At 39.7% G+C, this 17,823-nt stretch overlaps 1 protein-coding gene across 1 annotated transcript in view; it reads right to left on the bottom strand.

Moving 5' to 3' along the window:
* LOC308368236 (complement C3-like) overlaps positions 1–17,823 on the bottom strand; it is a gene marked incomplete at both ends in the record, with an annotated part of 57,406 nt that overhangs the window by 26,432 nt on the left and 13,151 nt on the right. The window contains 15 exons of the mRNA XM_080842365.1: positions 4,739–4,862; positions 6,860–7,054; positions 7,194–7,265; positions 7,431–7,557; positions 7,704–7,856; positions 8,330–8,521; positions 11,041–11,241; positions 11,711–11,869; positions 11,979–12,094; positions 16,013–16,133; positions 16,237–16,339; positions 16,451–16,538; positions 17,146–17,228; positions 17,441–17,529; positions 17,637–17,707. Of these exons, the coding sequence (XP_080698491.1) occupies positions 4,739–4,862; positions 6,860–7,054; positions 7,194–7,265; positions 7,431–7,557; positions 7,704–7,856; positions 8,330–8,521; positions 11,041–11,241; positions 11,711–11,869; positions 11,979–12,094; positions 16,013–16,133; positions 16,237–16,339; positions 16,451–16,538; positions 17,146–17,228; positions 17,441–17,529; positions 17,637–17,707 (1,894 nt within the window). The remainder of the gene's footprint in view (positions 1–4,738; positions 4,863–6,859; positions 7,055–7,193; positions 7,266–7,430; positions 7,558–7,703; positions 7,857–8,329; positions 8,522–11,040; positions 11,242–11,710; positions 11,870–11,978; positions 12,095–16,012; positions 16,134–16,236; positions 16,340–16,450; positions 16,539–17,145; positions 17,229–17,440; positions 17,530–17,636; positions 17,708–17,823) is intronic.

Below are 17,823 nucleotides of genomic sequence, written 5' to 3'. Positions count from 1 at the left end.
TATAAGTACTCTGAACATAAATTGCACATATAATAAACATATTTTAAATATACAAAATAAATATACAATACAATCTGCTAAACATATAATACACATTTAGTAACCTTAACTAACCTCATATACCTATACTAACCTAAAGAAAAATCAAATGGTATCAGGTAGTGCAATATTGCTATAGTGCAAACAGTAGAAAACTGTAACAGGTCAAGTGTGAGGTGGCAATCTGATGACCCTTGGAAAGAAACTGCTCTCCAATCTACGGGTGCGAGATCGAATACTTCGGAAGCGCCTACCAGAAGGCAGAGGGGAAAAAAGTCTGTAGGATGGATGGTAGCAGTCTTTAAGGATCCTGCCAGCTTTTCATCTTGTATGGAAGAAGTCCTGCTGGGCTGGGAGCTCCTTGCCTATGATGAATTCTGCAGACCTGACCACACTGAGTTGGGCCTTACAGTCTTTGGCCGTGCAGCTCCCGTACCACACTGTGATGCAAACAGTCAGGATGCTCTCTATAGTTCACCTGTAAAAGTTAGTGAGGATGACTGATTCCATACCAAACTTCTTCAGTCTCCTGAGGAAGAAGAGGCGTTTCCGGGCCGCTTTCACCACCTTGTCCGTGTGAACAGACCAGGTGAGATCACTGCTGATGTTCAACCCAAGGAACCTGAAGCAACTGACCTTTTTCGACTACAGATCTATTTATGTATAGGGGCGTATGTTCTTCATACTGCCGTCTCCTATAGTCCACAATCATCTCTTTAGTTTTGCTGATGTAAAGTAAGAGGTTATTAAACTGACACCATGTTGTCAGGGTATCAACCTCCTCTCAGTAGGCTGCCTCATCATTGTCAGTGTGAGGCTCACAATGGTTGTGTTGTCAGCAAACTTCACGATGAGATTTGAACTGTGCATAGCTGCACAGTCGTGCGTGTACAAGGAGAACAGGAGAGGGCTGAGCACACAGCCCTGGGGGGTGCCTGTGTTGGTGATCACTGTGGATGAGGTGCGGTCACCGATTCTCACCACCTGTGGCCTCCCTGTCAGGAAGTCAAAAATCCACCTGCATAGGGAGGTGCTTAGCCCCACGTCTATGAGCTTGGCGACGAGACTGGAGTGGATGATGGTATTAAATGCGGAACTATAGTCAATGAACAGCATTCTCACATATGTATTCCCTTTATCCAGGTGGGAGAGAGCAGTGTGCATAGTCAGGGTGATGGCATCATCAGTAGACCTATTGAACTGGTATGCAAACTGATAGGGTCCAGGGTGGGAGACAGCAAGGAGCAGATGAAGGATTTAACTAGCCGCTCGCAGCACTTCATTATGACAGAGGTCAGCGTTTCAGGGCGATAGTCATTCATGCAGATGGCCTTGGTGTTCTTGGGCACAGGGACGATGGTGGTCCTTTTGAAGCAGATGGGGAGTACAGACATGCTGAGGGAGAGGTTAAAGATGTTGCTGAAGCGCAACCCCTGAGGGCCTTTCCTGATATGCCATCTGGGCCAGGTGCCTTGAGAGGGTTGATCTTTTTGAAGTAGTGCCTCACCTCAGCTACAGTTAATGTAGGCACACCACTTGATAGGCCTTCAGGTAACTCCACTGCAGGGGGGTCACTGTCCCTCTCAAAGAGAGCGTAAAAGGCATTCAGCTCGTCTGGATGTAGGACAGAGGACTGGGTCTCACTGTAACTCCTCCCTTTATTGTCAGTGATGGCTCTTAGTCCACTCCACATGCGTCTGGGGTCAGAGCCATGGTAACTGGACTCCACTTTAGTTTTGTAATTCCTCTTTGCTGCTTTGATTGCCTTCAAAAGGTCGTATCTGGCCTTCCTGTACTGATCAGGATCCCGGAGTTAAGGGCCGCAGACCAGGCTCTCAGGTTCGCGCGGACCGCAGCGTCAACCCAGGGCTTCTGACTGGGGAAAGACCAGGCAGCCTTCTTGGGAACGACATCATCGATGGAGTGTTGGAAGTAGCTGGAAACAGTATCCGTATATTCATTTATGTCCCCATCTGGGTCTGGTCTCCACGTGCTGATGGTATTTAGGTAGGACTTTCTTCATGTTGGCTCTGTTGAAATCTCCAACAACAATGAAGGCTCCAGGTGCATATTCTCCAGACCATTTATAATCTCATACAGTTTATCCAAAGGAGTAGCCTTATCTGCCTGGGGGGGATGTAGACTACACTCACAATGACTGCGTTAAACTCCTGCGGTAGATTGAAGGGTCTGATTTTTACAGTTAGCAGCTCAAGGACCGGAGAGCAGTAAAATGCTAGAACTGCTATATCCGTAGCCCATAGAAAGTTAACCATAACACAGACCCCTCCGCTTGCCTGAATCAGCTGTTCTGTCCTGACGATATATGCTGAATTCCGATGGTGTAACTACCGTATCGGAGATCTCCGGGACGAGCCACGTCTTCCCGAATGCCAATACACAACAGTTCCTGATGTCCCGTTGGAATTTGATACGTGCATTAAGTTCATCCATTTTGTTGTCGATGGACTGAACATTAGCAAGTAGGATGGTTGGCAAGGCAGGTTTGAAATACCGTTTCCGAGTTCGGACAAGGACTCCAGCACATCGGCCTTGTTTCTTCTTCCTCCGTTTTGTAGGTAAACAAAGCAACGGGTTAACAAATAGCCCACTGCACTCCGAACACATACTTTGGAAAGTTGAAAGTTGAAAGTCGTAAAATAAACATCTAACAATAACAAAATTAACAAAAAGCTAGGTAGTATCGACAGAGCTCTCATCATTGCGGCCATACTGCAGGTGCAACCATGGCAACCAAAAAAGATTAGGTTAGGTTAAATAAAATACGTAATAAACTGCCTGAAAGAGAACAAATGACAAGCACAGACTATCAAATCCCATAAATGAGAGAATGGGAAGGGAAGTTATTTAGAGATCTTATAACAGAAGTCAATGGGCCTCATTGTCGATCTTTTCCTTAACTTTCTTCTGAAATGTTTTTTACGAACTTCGGAAAAACAACGTAAGAAAAAGACTTCCGCTGCATTCTTGCACACTTGAAAATGTGTTCATAAGCAGCAGAAGTCTTCTGAGCTGGCTCCCCAGGAAGAGCTTTCTTAAACTGGGTTTATGGCTGGATTTGTGAGTAACCGTTGGTGATTGCGTTCACGTCCACTCTACAGACATCCTTGGATTAAAATAATTATAATAATAATAATAAATACGAGAATATTTGTATCATTAACAATTACGTTTCACATTTATAGTCATGATTCTACGAGGCATCGTGATGTCAATAAATAAATAAAAGGACTACACCAGAATGCTAATCCAGACAATTCTCATTTGTAGATCCACGTTGGTGGAATGAACTGCCTAGCTGGCACTACCAGAGCAGAAGCGTCCCTCTCTACCTTTAAGAAGCTTTGAAGACCCAACTCTTTAAAGAGCACCTCCCTTCCTAACTGACACTTCGATTAGTGCTTCACTTGCACTTACAGCGGTTGCATTCCTGCACTTATTTTTTTCTTTTCTACCTCGTTTTTCTATTTCTTATGTAAAGTAGTATTTATTGTTACAGTAGGTCTCTATTCCTCGTAGCTTGACTGTTCTCTCCCTTGTACGTCGCTTTGGACAAAGTCGTCTACCAAATGACTGAATGTCAATGTAAATGTACACGAACACTGCAAATGTAAGTGAATAAATAAATAAACACTAAACCCAATCGCGTTAAAATAGCCATAGTGGAATAGAACGGACACATAACGTCCTGCAGTACCTCCATGTCTGCAATGGTTAAAATAAATTTGCGTTTTTTGCTTGCTTTCCGCTTAGACATGACTCGCTTTATGAGGTGCTTTCGTGTGGATTCGGGAGATTCCGGCAGCACACGTTTCTACGGTTGCGTCTCCTAATAAGGAGCTGGTGGGGCGTATATGTATGCAAATCCACCCTCACGAGAATGCACATCAATTTAAGAAACTAATCCGGGGGAACACAGCTGAGAAGACTTCGGCTGCTTATGAACGCATTTTCAAGCGTGCAGGAATGCGGCGGAAGTGTTTCCCTAACATTGTTTTTACGAAGTCGCATAAGTAACATTTCAGAAGAATTTCAGAAAATGAACGAGAATGAGGCCTGATGGAAATTGATATTACCATTGATTCATATATTTACAAGTACATTGCAAGCATGCATACTCTCCCGTGTGTGTGTTTGCCATGTGCATTGATCACCCATGCTGAGGCCCTCAGATGTGGCCTAAGCAAAATAGGCCTCGGCACCTTTCCAGACATCCTCTCCAGCCAGGGTGATTTAATACACACCACCTATTTTACATGTTGCCTTTGTGCCTTTGTGTGTGGACCTTCCGGAAGCTTCCGTGGGGTAACCTCCCCTCCCCTCCCCTCCCCTCCCACTCACAAGCCCCTGTCCCACCTCTGAACTGTAACACACCCCCATTGATCTGTGACCTCCCATAGCCGACCTCATAAAAAGTCCTACTGTACATTGATATTCAATCTGTTACCCTGTCTTCATTGATGTGGAACTGATTCCCTATAGGTGTACGTGGAAATAAACCTTCAGAGCCTTTGATTCACCTCGTGGTACCTAATTTAGCGTCAGCCATTCTTCTGACAGACCACTTGGGTCTCCACACCTAATTAACTGGGCTCGACCAGAAAAACATCACTTGGAACAAAATGAAACACATGAAGGTGACCCATTAAAATAAAGTAAGACCTTAGCTTTAGCATACCAATTATTTTCAGCACAGTTGGGAATGTCCCGCAGATCCCATAACCAGCTCTCTGGGAAGTGTGAGCGGGAGGTCATATACTCATCCCAATGTTCATCCATCTCCCCATCTTCATCAATGTCACCTAATAACAAGGTACACACACACACACGTGGACAAACATACACTCACACCCACACACAATCCAACAACATATTTTTTTCCTAAAAGTTGTAGTAAGAACACGTCTAGTATGGCCTCTGTAACAATCAACGCCAGTACTTCACATATTTTTCATGTTTTGTTATAAAATGAATGACCTCTTAAGTGCAATACACTGAAATAGTGTTAAATGAAGGACAGTCGGTTGAAGACAGCTTTGTTGACAGAGTTGCGAAGTATCAGTGAAGGACAGCGGCCACCTACAGTCCTGCTCACCATTATTGGCACCCCTAGTGAATGCTGGTATTTGAGGATAAACAGCAAAGACATATTTTTTCATAGCCTGTTTGCTCATATTCACTAGGGGTGCCAATAATGGTGAGCAGGACTGTATATTGTGGGTAACCAGATGTGTTAGAATATAGTCTTGGACCCTGTTCACACCTGGCATTGAAAAGCATCTTGGATGATCCGTGGACAGATCTAAGTACATGTGTGAACGTACCCAAGATGCACTCAGGACGCATTGAGATCACTCAGACCACATTAGGAGGTGGGACACATATGTCCACATTCAGCACAGCACAGCAGTGTGTATGCAAATGTGTCCTGGGCTACATTGAAGTGGGAGTTAATTTTTTTAAATAAAATATAGATTTGTATTTACTGAAAAAATCAAATAATAATGATATAAGCGATCAGGCAATTCAAGGCACAATGAGTAGGAGGGCATAAAGGAAGTTAGGCCTATATTGACAGGAATAAAGAGAAAGGGAGTCTTCATATTGGAGCAGGTGTCAGTGAAGCACAGGTGCACGCCAGTTTAATTACCCTTTTATAATGTCTTAATGGGATAAATGTCTACGGGAGAATTGTTGTTAGTCTTTATTATTTTAAAAAGTATGAAGTTCAGAAATGAAATATACATAGGACAAGTTTGAAGAAGTTTTTGCGTTAAACGGTTCAAACTGTATTAATTCCAGAAAAGGTGACTCAAGCTGATGTACTGAGAGCTGTCCACATGTAATCTAGCCTGGATACCAGCCTGAACTCCGCCCACAAAATTTTTGGTCTGGGAGATTCAGTCTGGAATCGAGTTAGTTGGGAGAGATTTAACGTTTCAAAAAGGTTGAGAAAGCAATCTAAACCAATCAAATTGTAAGGGCGGGCTTTATACGTTGATGGACAGATATAGATAGAATATACCGGAATATATATCAAACAAAGATGGCGCCGTCTCGGGAGCTTAGTGGGACATATTTTATATGATTTAAGCTATCTACACAACTTTTTTATGTCTACATTGACTCGGTTAGTTGTGTATACGCAAAACGAGTGTTGCCGAGGATTTTAGGTCCTAACTAAAGCACTCTAGACCATTATTGATCGGTTATGCTAACGCGTTGGCCAAAAAAATCATTGAAACTAATGGTAGCTTCTAGCCTTGAGTGCTAATTAAGTAACGTGAGCAGGCATATCTCAGCAGATATTGACAGCGCATTCATTTTGAAAGAGGAACAGAGAAACGCGATCAAGGCATTTGTCGATTGAAAAGATGTTTTTGCCGTCCTTCCTACGGGATCAGGTAAAAGTTTAATCTGTCAGATGGTAATACTACGTTGCTCTGATTGGTTCTAGGTATCCAATTCAGCGAAGAGGAATTTTCTTTCCTGGTTTGTTGAAACACGCCCCATAATCACAGCCCAATTGTCCGATCTCAGACTCATATTCTGACTAGAATTATGAGTATGACATCGTCAGGCTACATGTGATCGGATCTTAATGCAAGTAACCCTGATATGTACTTGTAACTATATTTTAAGAAAATATTTTCTTTCGCATCATCATCAATTTCAGCAGTGACAATCCAACATGGGAAGTGAAGACCAATTTGAACATAAAAGGATGGACCGAATGGACCGAAAAATATTGTTATTGACGGAATAAATATTATAAATGTAATCTGAAAGGGTGGCTTACTGCGTGCCAGTTCAAGGTACACCTCTCTCTCTTCCTCCTTGTAGGCAGTCGTTACTTTGCAGCAGTGGAGGAAAGCCTTGGTACAGTTTTGGCCGTCCATGATGAACTCAGCCCGACGCTGGCAAGAGTAGCCCAGTATGTTTTCCTTCATCCCGTCAACACAACACTGCCTGTCCACGCCATTATAGTTTTTGGCTGAGACACAGAGATGAATGGGTGGATGAATGAATAGAGAGATGGATAGATGAATGGATGAATGGATGGTTGAATAAATAGATGGATGGATGGACACTTTTTTAAATTCACTTTTGCACGATGAGGGGAAATATCTTACCAAGTGTGGTTTGAACCTCCCTTATAGTGACCGATCGGCGTCTTCTGTTTGACGGAGAGGGACAGCTGGGGACTATAGAAACACTGTATTGGAATATTGATATTTTCAATCACTTGACTATGTATTCCAGAGGATATATTCTTTTCCACATTGTATACACATTCAGTTACATGTGCTTTGAGTGGTTTGAGCCATAATCCACTGCTGGCTGTCTACGTCAAGACAAGATAGAGATACCTGTCCTGACTGACGTTCCGCCTTTGTTGGTCTCAAAAACCAGTCCAGCATCGTAGAAAACCCCCATACTGTCTTGACCACTGCCAGGGGTACATCCAGTATCAAACTTCTCAACGGTGTCCCAGATCTATTGGGAATATACAAATGCACATGCAATTCTACACATACTGTACACATGCAATTCTACACACGCACATGTAATTCTACACATACACATGCAATTCTACTCATTCATCCTACACTGCATCACTGTGATAGTGGTAGGTCTCTGACCTTGCTCTGGGTGAGTCTGTGCTTGTTGTTGAGGACGTAGACTCCCTTATCCACAGCCACCAGACCCACTTTTGCCCCAGGATCACCAGTGATTTTTAGTTTGAGAGCGCCCTTGGGCTGGAGTTTTGTTTTTTCATCCCTTTCTATGGTCAACTGTGAGCAAACAAAAATATGTGAAGTGTGAGAATGACTGCACTGCAATGCAAAGACCTCAGACCTCATTTGCTACAACACATGTACACTGCAAAAATGCAGCTATTTCAAGCAAATATTACTTATTTTAAGAAATCTTAACAAGCCAAATTTGCTTAACGCACTGGCAGCCAAATTTGCTTGTTTTAAGCAGATTTTGAAATAGGCAAAAATAACCTTACCAAAGAGCACTAGGTAAGTACAATTTAGCTAGAAACAAGACCAACTAGATTTTTTCATCTCAATATAAGAGTAATAACACTAGGTTAGAAAAGCATTTTTGCAGTGTACAACACATGTAGAGACTCTAATCCACATTTCTGGGTAATCTGTGGTAGTTTCCTTTGTCAATAACACAAAAACATTTTACTTTCATATATCCTGTATATGTTTCAGTTTAAAACACCATTCATTTCACAAAAAGATTGCCTTACCTTCCCTATGCAGGTGTCCTTCACGTCCACCCAGACTGAATCAGACACCACCTCAGACGAGCCCACATGGTAGTATGCCACGATACGGAAGGAGGGAACCATGTCCTTGGTCACAGGTAAGGTCAAGGCCACTAAAGCTTCCCCCTTTCTTTCGTACCGTTTTGCTCTAACAATTTGTCCTTTGCTTAGGATCTGATGGGAAAACACGTTTTGAAAAGACTAGTAATTTGATACATATCCTTCCTGCTTACTCAATTAGAGACACACAGTCACAAGCTGCCATTAATTGTCAATGAGGTTTTCATATTTACAGCAATAAGAGAGCGGAAACCATTGATGAAGTGAAATTGGACGTGGCATGGATATAGTAAATATAAGAGTAAAGCTGGAATAAAAAAAATTAAATAAAAAATGAATAGAATAAAAACAAGCTTCATATCAAGCAAAACAAGATGGCGAATACTAATGGTAATACTGGATGGGTGGAAAGAAGTAGTTTTCTACTATATATTGGAAAACACAGTCATGGATTTGTCAGTCATGTATCAGGTTTATTCTTGAACGATGGTGGTTACCATCGTGAGACAGAGGCTTGAAGTCACACACTCACTCACAGTGTTTCACCTTAGCTTATCTAACCTACTCCTTAAAGAACAGGCTGTTATATACAAAATGTTTAAGGGGTGTTACCAGCTATTCAAAATAGGCCATGGCTGCAGACACTTTTGCCCAAACCTGGGGGGAAGGGAGTTCTCACCTCCATCCCCAGGTCTGAACAAAGAGCCCTCACCAAGAAATGTTTAAATGCCAATAAAAGTAATATATTTATACTAGGTATAAATAAGGTGGAATTATTGCAAATAACCAGTCCCTTCATTGGGTGGAGAGAAGGAAGTTCTGCTGAAGGGGTACAGATTGTACTGCTTGTGAACCGATGGAGATTAAAAAGCTGGCTTAAAACAGAAATAGACTAACACTGAAGTCGGCCAATACGAAAACAACAATAGAAATATGAGGACTATTGGATGCCAAGTGTGACAGACCTTATTTCACATACAGAACACATTCTGTGCTATGACAGGCATTCATTTTCTTTTCCGGTAACCATGTGACACTTTAATGCTCTTTGGCCACAAAAAGCGCATCGCGTTAGCATTGTGTCTACAAAATATTGAATAGAGCACATTCTTTTTTGCACAAAAAACGAAATAGATAATTCAGGTAGTGTTTTTCACTTTGTGGACAAAATGCTAAATGCAATTCTTACTTTGTAACTTTGTAAGAAATGATTGTCTTTCGGAGAACAAAATGTGTTCTGTACAGTATACAGCCACTCTTGTTGGCCAATACAGACCCAGATGTAGCGTTTAAAATTAGTTTAAAGGCACCCAGTGCAACTTTATAGGCTTGAGACTCGAAAATAAACATTCAATTTCTTGTCTTTTTTACACGAAGTAAGTTTCAATAACATTACATATCGACATTCAAGGAGCAAAGATGAGACGTCCTTGTGTGGTGAGAACTGATCAACAACAATCACCGGTGGGGAGAGGCCATTTTTCCATTGACTGGAATCCTTCTTTATTTATTGGTGCTACGCTCTTGCGGCTAGTTTAAGCGCTCTTTTTAACGCCCAAAGTATCAAATAATGATGAAAATGTGCTAACTAAATAATGATGCTAAGTGTGTGAAGTAAATGTCAATATCATAAAGATTGTCTTTTCCAGAATATTTCCATTTTAATGCCCTAATGTTGCACTGGATGCCTTTAACATAAGTGCCAATGTGCAAATCCACAAGAATAATCCAAAAAGCCAGAACCTGGTCAGAATATGATAGATCAATCATTCCACACTATCTGCCCAAATGTGAATCCAAATATTAAAGTTACAATGTGTAGTTTGTAGTGGCATCTAGTGGTGAGGTTGCTGAATTGCAACCAACTGAATACAATGTTCCTGTGTGCAAGCGAGTGGCTACCGTGGCGGTTCTGAGCTACTGTAGAAACATGGTGGTGCAACATGGCGGACTCTGTGAAAGAGGACCTGCTCCCTATGTAATTATTATTCACTAATGAAAACATAATTATGGATGCTATATTCTATATCTACATATCAATATATTCCATATGCCACGGAAAACTACACACTGTATCATTAAAGTCGTATACAAGTAGTCATAGTCAAAAAAGCTTAGATCATGCATCACATATAATACGATATTCACAATGAGGCAAAGCACAGAGTCTTTAAAAAGCAGTTATGTTGTGGGGGATTTGTATAAGAGGCTGTAGAGTGAGCAGTTCAACTGCCCATGAGGGCTCGTGTTCCAAGTCCAACTTGCTGTCATTTCCTACTCCCACTCTCTGTCTCTGTCTCTCTACACTCTTAAGGAAGACAACACTTTTAAAGAACTAAAAAAGAACTTTGAAAAATCTTGTGCAACAGGCAAGGGATAGGGACTCAACAGCTCTGGCACAGTGCAGATAAGTAGGGAATACACACACACACACACACACACACACACACACGCACACGCACACACGCACACACACACACACACACACACACACACACACACACGCACAGACACAAACACACACACACACAAAATGCCTTCTGTTATCGGTTACACTGCCTTCAAAAGCAACAACAAATCTGCAGTCCAGCACATGAACAACAAATAACTTGTGTGTGTGTTTGTCAACACACCATATATGTGAGGTGAAGTTCTGGTGATGAAGATCGGGGGAAGTTTAAGGTGACCTTGAAGTCCTCTCCCATGCTCAGTTGTGTTGCAGGAACGTCAATGTGCAGATAATTATTGGTCCCAGTCCTAGATTTATACGGAATAACTGTTGTTCCCTGTAAAGCCTGCCTTTCATCTGTGAGGTCAGTGCACTGGGTTTTAGCCTGAAAATGAAATCATTTAGAGCAATTCATCAACAACAAATTCATCTGTGAGGACAGTGCACTGGGTTTTAGCCTAAAATGAAATCATTTAGAGCAATTCATCAACAACAAATTCTATTGTGAATTGTTACAAATATTGGTACCACTTTACAATAAGGCTCCATTATAAATGGTTTATAAAAAGGTTATTAATGAGGTTGTAAACCCTTTGTAAGTCATTAGTAAGCCCTTATAAATGAGTTATAAACGCAGTTTTTATACATCGATGCGGGCTCACTATTTGGGAAGATCCCCATTTGTGAATACAAAATCTTGAGGGCTTAGAACCTTGAACATAACAAAAATAAAAACATTCTCTCTTAAATGTTAAACAAAAATATTTACTTAAACTGGGAAGATGATTTGTAGCCTGTGTAAACAGAAGATAAGATCTCACTGTTATTCCATGCAGTTATGGCATAAGGTTTACCTCGATTTTTAGTGGCTTCTCTGCAGCTGGTGCGGTAAAACTAAATTTTGCTATGCCATTATCAATAGTTTGTATTGTCTGTTCCACGTTAGCCTCTTTTATTGTGAAAACTACTTGGATTCCTGGAGCAGGGGTGCCATCAGGTTGTGTTACCAAAATCTGTGAAGACAAAAGCAGTCACAGATTCATTCTGCCTTTTCTAACCGTTCAGACGCTGTTAAGTGTTTAGCATGTCACACCTCAGCGGGGATACAGAGGGTGGTCTTACCGTTACATCAAGGGGCATCCCTGGCTTGAAGTATTTAGGGGTTCTCTTGAAGTGAATGGTGTATGGAGACGTGACAATCTGAATGCCTCTTTTCTCTGCCTCCACCATCTCACCCCCTTCATCACAGTGAACACCAAATGGTAAAACGTACACAGACACAGACAGACAGACTCACACATACTGTAAATATATCGTCTGCTAAGCCTAAAACCCCAGACCTTTGTACAATACTGTGTGCATATCTATTATATATATTGGTATTATATATTGTGCACTTCTCTTACCTTTCTCATTGATGACTGTGTATACTTTTTGAATGTCTTTGCAATTTGTGTTAATTACTACTGCAATAAAACAGTTGCCCTTCAATAAAGCTATCCGTCTGTCTGTCTGTCTGTTTATATATATATATGGGCCATTCTACCGAATTCGTGTAATATGCAGTCCCTCAACAATAAAAACTATTTACAAAACAATTAGGTATTTAGGCATAGATATTTAATTAGAAAATGTTATGGTCTATATAAACCCAATGCATTACATGAGATAGTGATAAGCTAAATATATACAAAATCATCATTTATAGGGTACTTTCTATTGGGAAGTAGCTGTCCCCAACCCTGACATCTAAATTTCAATGCCTTTAAATAACACTTTTCAATTTTTTTAGATTTTTTTCAATGATTTAATTTCAAAGATCTTTATGATTGGGTTGAAACAGAACTTGGAATATTTAGATTTATTGTGGGTTTAATTTTTAAATCAATTTTCTATACTCAAAAAATCATGTCCCTAGTTTTCATGTCACTACCGAAACACAAGAGTTTTAGTCCATTGGCTGAGCCTGTGTTTTAGCCACGACTCTGCATTTTTGACCATGCAGTGACACTGCATCTCTGACCCTCATGGTTGAATGGTAAGTAGCTAAATCCCATAGTTTTTATATAAATGTGTTCCAAAGTCTGAAAATCGACGTGTAACCTTAAGAATTGTCACTACCGAAACGCATGTTTTCTTCAATTAAGTAAACCTTTTGGGGTTTCATGGAAAATCTTATGTTTGTATGTGTGTTCACCTCTTCAAAGATGTCTTTGCATGCAGTGTGCTTGTTAGAATTCTTTATTTATGCTTAAAATTAGCTAGAATTGTCACTACCGAAACAGTCACTACCGAAACATATGGTAGTGACCTGATGATTTCAGTAGTGACAAAATGAAATGGTAAGTAGTTCAATCCGATATTTTTTTAAATAAATGTGTTGTGTGGACTAAAGGGCGGCCCAGAGCACCTTTTGGAAGATTTTGGGAGAGAAATGAACATCCATCCAACAGTGCAGTCACTACCGAAACACTGGATGTCACTACCGAAACAGTGCAGCACTACCGAAACACAGGATGTTTTGTAAAAAATTAAGTATATTGAGTAATCAACTAAAATGTTATGATACTGATTGGATTAATGTATGTTCAATTTCATCAATCAACAACTCTGGAATCAATATGATCAGTATTTTGCATTTTACAAAGAAATATTGCACTTAGATTTTGATGAATTGTATAAATTGAACTTGAAAATTTGGTAAAAAATTCATTTTTATGGATTTCATTGTGAAAACCTTCAAGAAATATTTGTAAAAATACTCTTCAGAGAAGGGAAGGAAACACAATCTGAACAGGTCAATAATAATACTTTTTTACTATAGTAAATGTGATGTTTCGGTAGTGACAATTTTTGGAAGAGGAAAAACATTCCAACACATTCTGAAAATACAATATAAAAATTGACTGTTCTTTTACTAGATAAGTGTACTTTAGATATGGTACAATATACATACGGACAAAGTTTTGGGAATAAAACATAAAAAAAATCAAAATATTTCCGACCTGACTTTGCACCAATTCGGTAGAATGGCCCATATATACAGCCGCGGAAAAAATTAAGAGACCACTTCAAAATTATCAGTTTCTCTGGTTTTACTATTTATTGGTATGTGTTAAAGTAAAATGTACATTTTAGTTTTATTCTATAACCTACTGGCAACATTCCTACCAAATTTCAAATAAAAATATTGTCATTTAGATCATTTATTTGCAGAAAAATGACAATTGGTCAAAATAGCAAAAAAGATGCAGTGTCTTCAGATCTCGAATAATGCAAAGAAAACAAGCTCATATTCATTTTTAAACTACACAATACTAATGCTTACACTTAGGAAGAGTTCAGAAATCAATATTTGGTGGAATAACCTTGATTTAAAATCACAACTTTCATGTGTCTTGGCATGCTCTCCACCAGTCTTTCACATTGCCGTTGGGTGACTTTATGCTACTCCTGGCGCAAGAATTCAAGCAGCTCGGCTTCTTTTCATGGCTTGTGACCATCCATCTTCCTCTTGATCACATTTCAGAGGTTTTTTATGGAATTCAGGTCTCGAAATTGGGCTGGCCATGACAGGGTCCTGATCTGGTGGTACTCCATCCACACCTTTACTGGCCTGGCTGTGTGGCATGGAGCATTGCCCTGCTGGAAAAAACACTTCTCAGAGTTGGGGAACATTGTCAGAGCAAAAGGAAGCAAGTTTTTCTTCCGGGACAACGTTGTACTTTGCCTGGCTGAGGTTTGTAAAAGACCATAAGGATTGAAAAAGCGGACTGGAGGTTCTTCTAAGTTCGCCTTCTCTGATGAGTCCGATTTCACAGTAGGTGCAAGACTCTGTGGCTTGTAGGCCTCTCCAGGTCTCCGTCTAACCATCAGACGACCATGTGTTGGGCAAAGCTGAAAATTGGACTCATCAGAGAAGACGAACTAGAAGACCCTCCAGTCCGCTTTTTTCAATCCATATGGTCTTTTTCAAACCTCAGCCAGGCAAAGTACAACGTTGTCCCGGAAGAAAAACTTGCTTCCTTTTGCTCTGACAATGTTCCCCAACTCTGAGAAATGTTTTTTCCAGCAGGGCAATGCTCCATGCCACACAGCCAGGCCAGTAAAGGTGTGGATGGAGTACCACCAGATCAGGAACCCTGTCATGGCCAGCCCAATTTCGAGACCTGAATCCCATAAAAAACCTCTGAAATGTGATCAAGAGGAAGATGGATGGTCACAAGCCATGAAAAGAAGTCGAGCTGCTTGAATTCTTGCGCCAGGAGTAGCATAAAGTCACCCAACGGCAATGTGAAAGACTGGTGGAGAGCATGCCAAGACACATGAAAGTTGTGATTTTAAATCAAGGTTATTCCACCAAATATTGATTTCTGAACTCTTCCTAAGTGTAAGCATTAGTATTGTGTAGTTTAAAAATGAATATGAGCTTGTTTTCTTTGCATTATTCGAGATCTGAAGACACTGCATCTTTTTTGCTATTTTGACCAATTGTCATTTTTCTGCAAATAAATGATCTAAATGACAATATTTTTATTTGAAATTTGGTAGGAATGTTGCCAGTAGGTTATAGAATAAAACTAAAATGTACATTTTACTTTAACACATACCAATAAATAGTAAAACCAGAGAAACTGATAATTTTGAAGTGGTCTCTTAATTTTTTCCGCGGCTGTATACTCTGCATTGACCAGTTTAACAACTCCAATTGTCTTTCATGTTTCATATTTCCATTTTTACACTTAAATTAAATATTTAAAGATATAACATTGTCTTTATTGGTTTGGCTTAATGGTATTCACTTTGAAAATAATCCCTGGTAGATAACTTGTCATCGGTAGAATTTCTAAGATAGAGTGTGAACAGTATTACAGACATTAGGCCCAATAAGTACACCAACCTTTCCAATTAACAAATGTTGTTGCTTAATAATAATTATTACTAGTAGTGACATCTGTAGAGACATTAACATTAGCTATTTCTTTATCAAAATGGCAAAGCCTAGTCATTGAGAGACAACCTATTGCGTGAGTACTTTTACATTTACTTTCATTTTCCTGGGTACTTGTACTTTTACTTAAGTACTAAACTTAAGTACTTCTTCCACCACTGCTTTTTGCCATTATATATCATCCAGTTCGATGGTCAACACATACCTGTTTCTGTCAACACACTGATATGCACATATATAGAGGAATGGACGATGTCATTCATGTTTGGGAAAACACTCTCAATGTCCTCTCTCTGCAGAGTGACCTCGCCTGTCCCATCACTGATCTGTCAGCAAATGTTACATATTAACATAAAAATGATTGCATTGTGTGTGTGTGTGTGTGTGTGTGTGTGTTTGTATGTATTCATTATTTCTAATGACATTCACCTCTACTCTCTTAAGTGAGCGTGGTAGACTCCTCTTCTGGTTGTTGTTCAACACTCCAAACATCACAAAACCAACTCCTGTCACAGCCCGGCCATATAAATACCTTCACAAGGTTAAAGGGTAGTGTTATCAGAGGGAAGTACTAATAGATACTAGTTGATACATAAGTACTACATGAGAAATAGTCACACGTCTGAAATCCTTACATTCTTACCTCGCCTCAATATCAAAAATCAGTTTCTGGTCATCCACATAGAAAAAGGGTTTCCTCGGACTCAGTGAGATCTCAAAGCTTGGAAGAACTTTAACACAAAAAAAGTTGTTATTTGTAAAACTTGAAAAATTAAAATCTTAACTATTGTCTTGTAGAGATATAAACTGAAATGGAAACATGTTCAGTAGCCCTTAAAGATACATATTCATAGTTTGCAATGCTAATATGTTACTGAAATATAACCAAATTAGGACAGCCTTGTACATACCACATGTCTGAGTTTGAATTTGCATAATGTTTGCTAGCAATTTAGTGTATCTTGGTCTCTGGTGAAAGTCACTTAAAGATGCTGGCCGCAATTCAGTTTTGGCAATTCAGTTTTGGTTTCGTGAAATGATGTTGTTGGCTTATGGCATTTTCTTTTAAATCTATCTTTTTAATTTACCTTTAAATCTATGAATTATCTATCTGCTCATTTGTAAAGCATTTTGAATTGCCATTGTGTATGAATTGTGGTATATCAATAAATCTGCCTTGCCTTTTTAACAGATAATATGTGTCAGATGTGTAGATATAAATAGTAAAAAAATATAGCCCTATTTGTATTGCCTCTATTAAATCTTAAGAGTGCCCATTCTAATAGTTTCCCCCATTACCCATCCTTACTATGGGCACTTGAAAAACTACTCACTCACCATATTCCTTAACCTCAAACTCTGCAGTGAAATTTTTCTGTGGGGTGTTTGAGAAACTTGCCACAACAGACCAAGTCCCAAAACTACAAACAGAGAGGGGGTCAAAGTTTGGTTAGCTGACTGACTGAAAAACAAATGTAGTATATTTAAGTTGTTGTCCAGTAGATGGAAGCTAATGTCGATGTCAATTTTTCCTTTCACTTTTTTGCAGTCTTTGACTATAGGCTAATAATTGAATGATAAAATGTTTACAGCATCTCTATCCATATCTATCACTGCAGAATATTGCACAAACCTGGTGTATTCAGGGATTTTGAAGGATTTAGAAATGACTCCCATTTCTGCCGACAACAAAAGCTTTTCCATCTCAAATCCATTGGGGTTCTAAAACAATTATAAATCAACAATGTGAACCATATTAACACAAACATTTATATAACTGTAATCTTGACATTTCGGGCAACACGAGCAAAGTGAATAGCATGACTAACCATTATCTTCACGTCCACAGATGCTTTGGATGGCGTGAAATCTGGCTTGAGGGCAAATATCCGATAATTAACTAAAGGAAACATGGGGGAAAAAAGGCATCAGATATCAAAACCTGTGCAAATGTAGAGAATGGATGTTGTGAATGCTGCAAGTTTTTCTTTTAACAGCATAACATTGACCACTAAG

Source organism: Sprattus sprattus (genome assembly GCF_963457725.1).
Source record: "Sprattus sprattus genome assembly, chromosome: 1".
NCBI classification, from domain to species: Eukaryota; Metazoa; Chordata; class Actinopteri; order Clupeiformes; family Clupeidae; genus Sprattus; species Sprattus sprattus.
The sequence above is the reverse complement of the archived record's forward strand: the minus strand, read 5'-3'. Positions and strand labels throughout refer to the sequence as shown.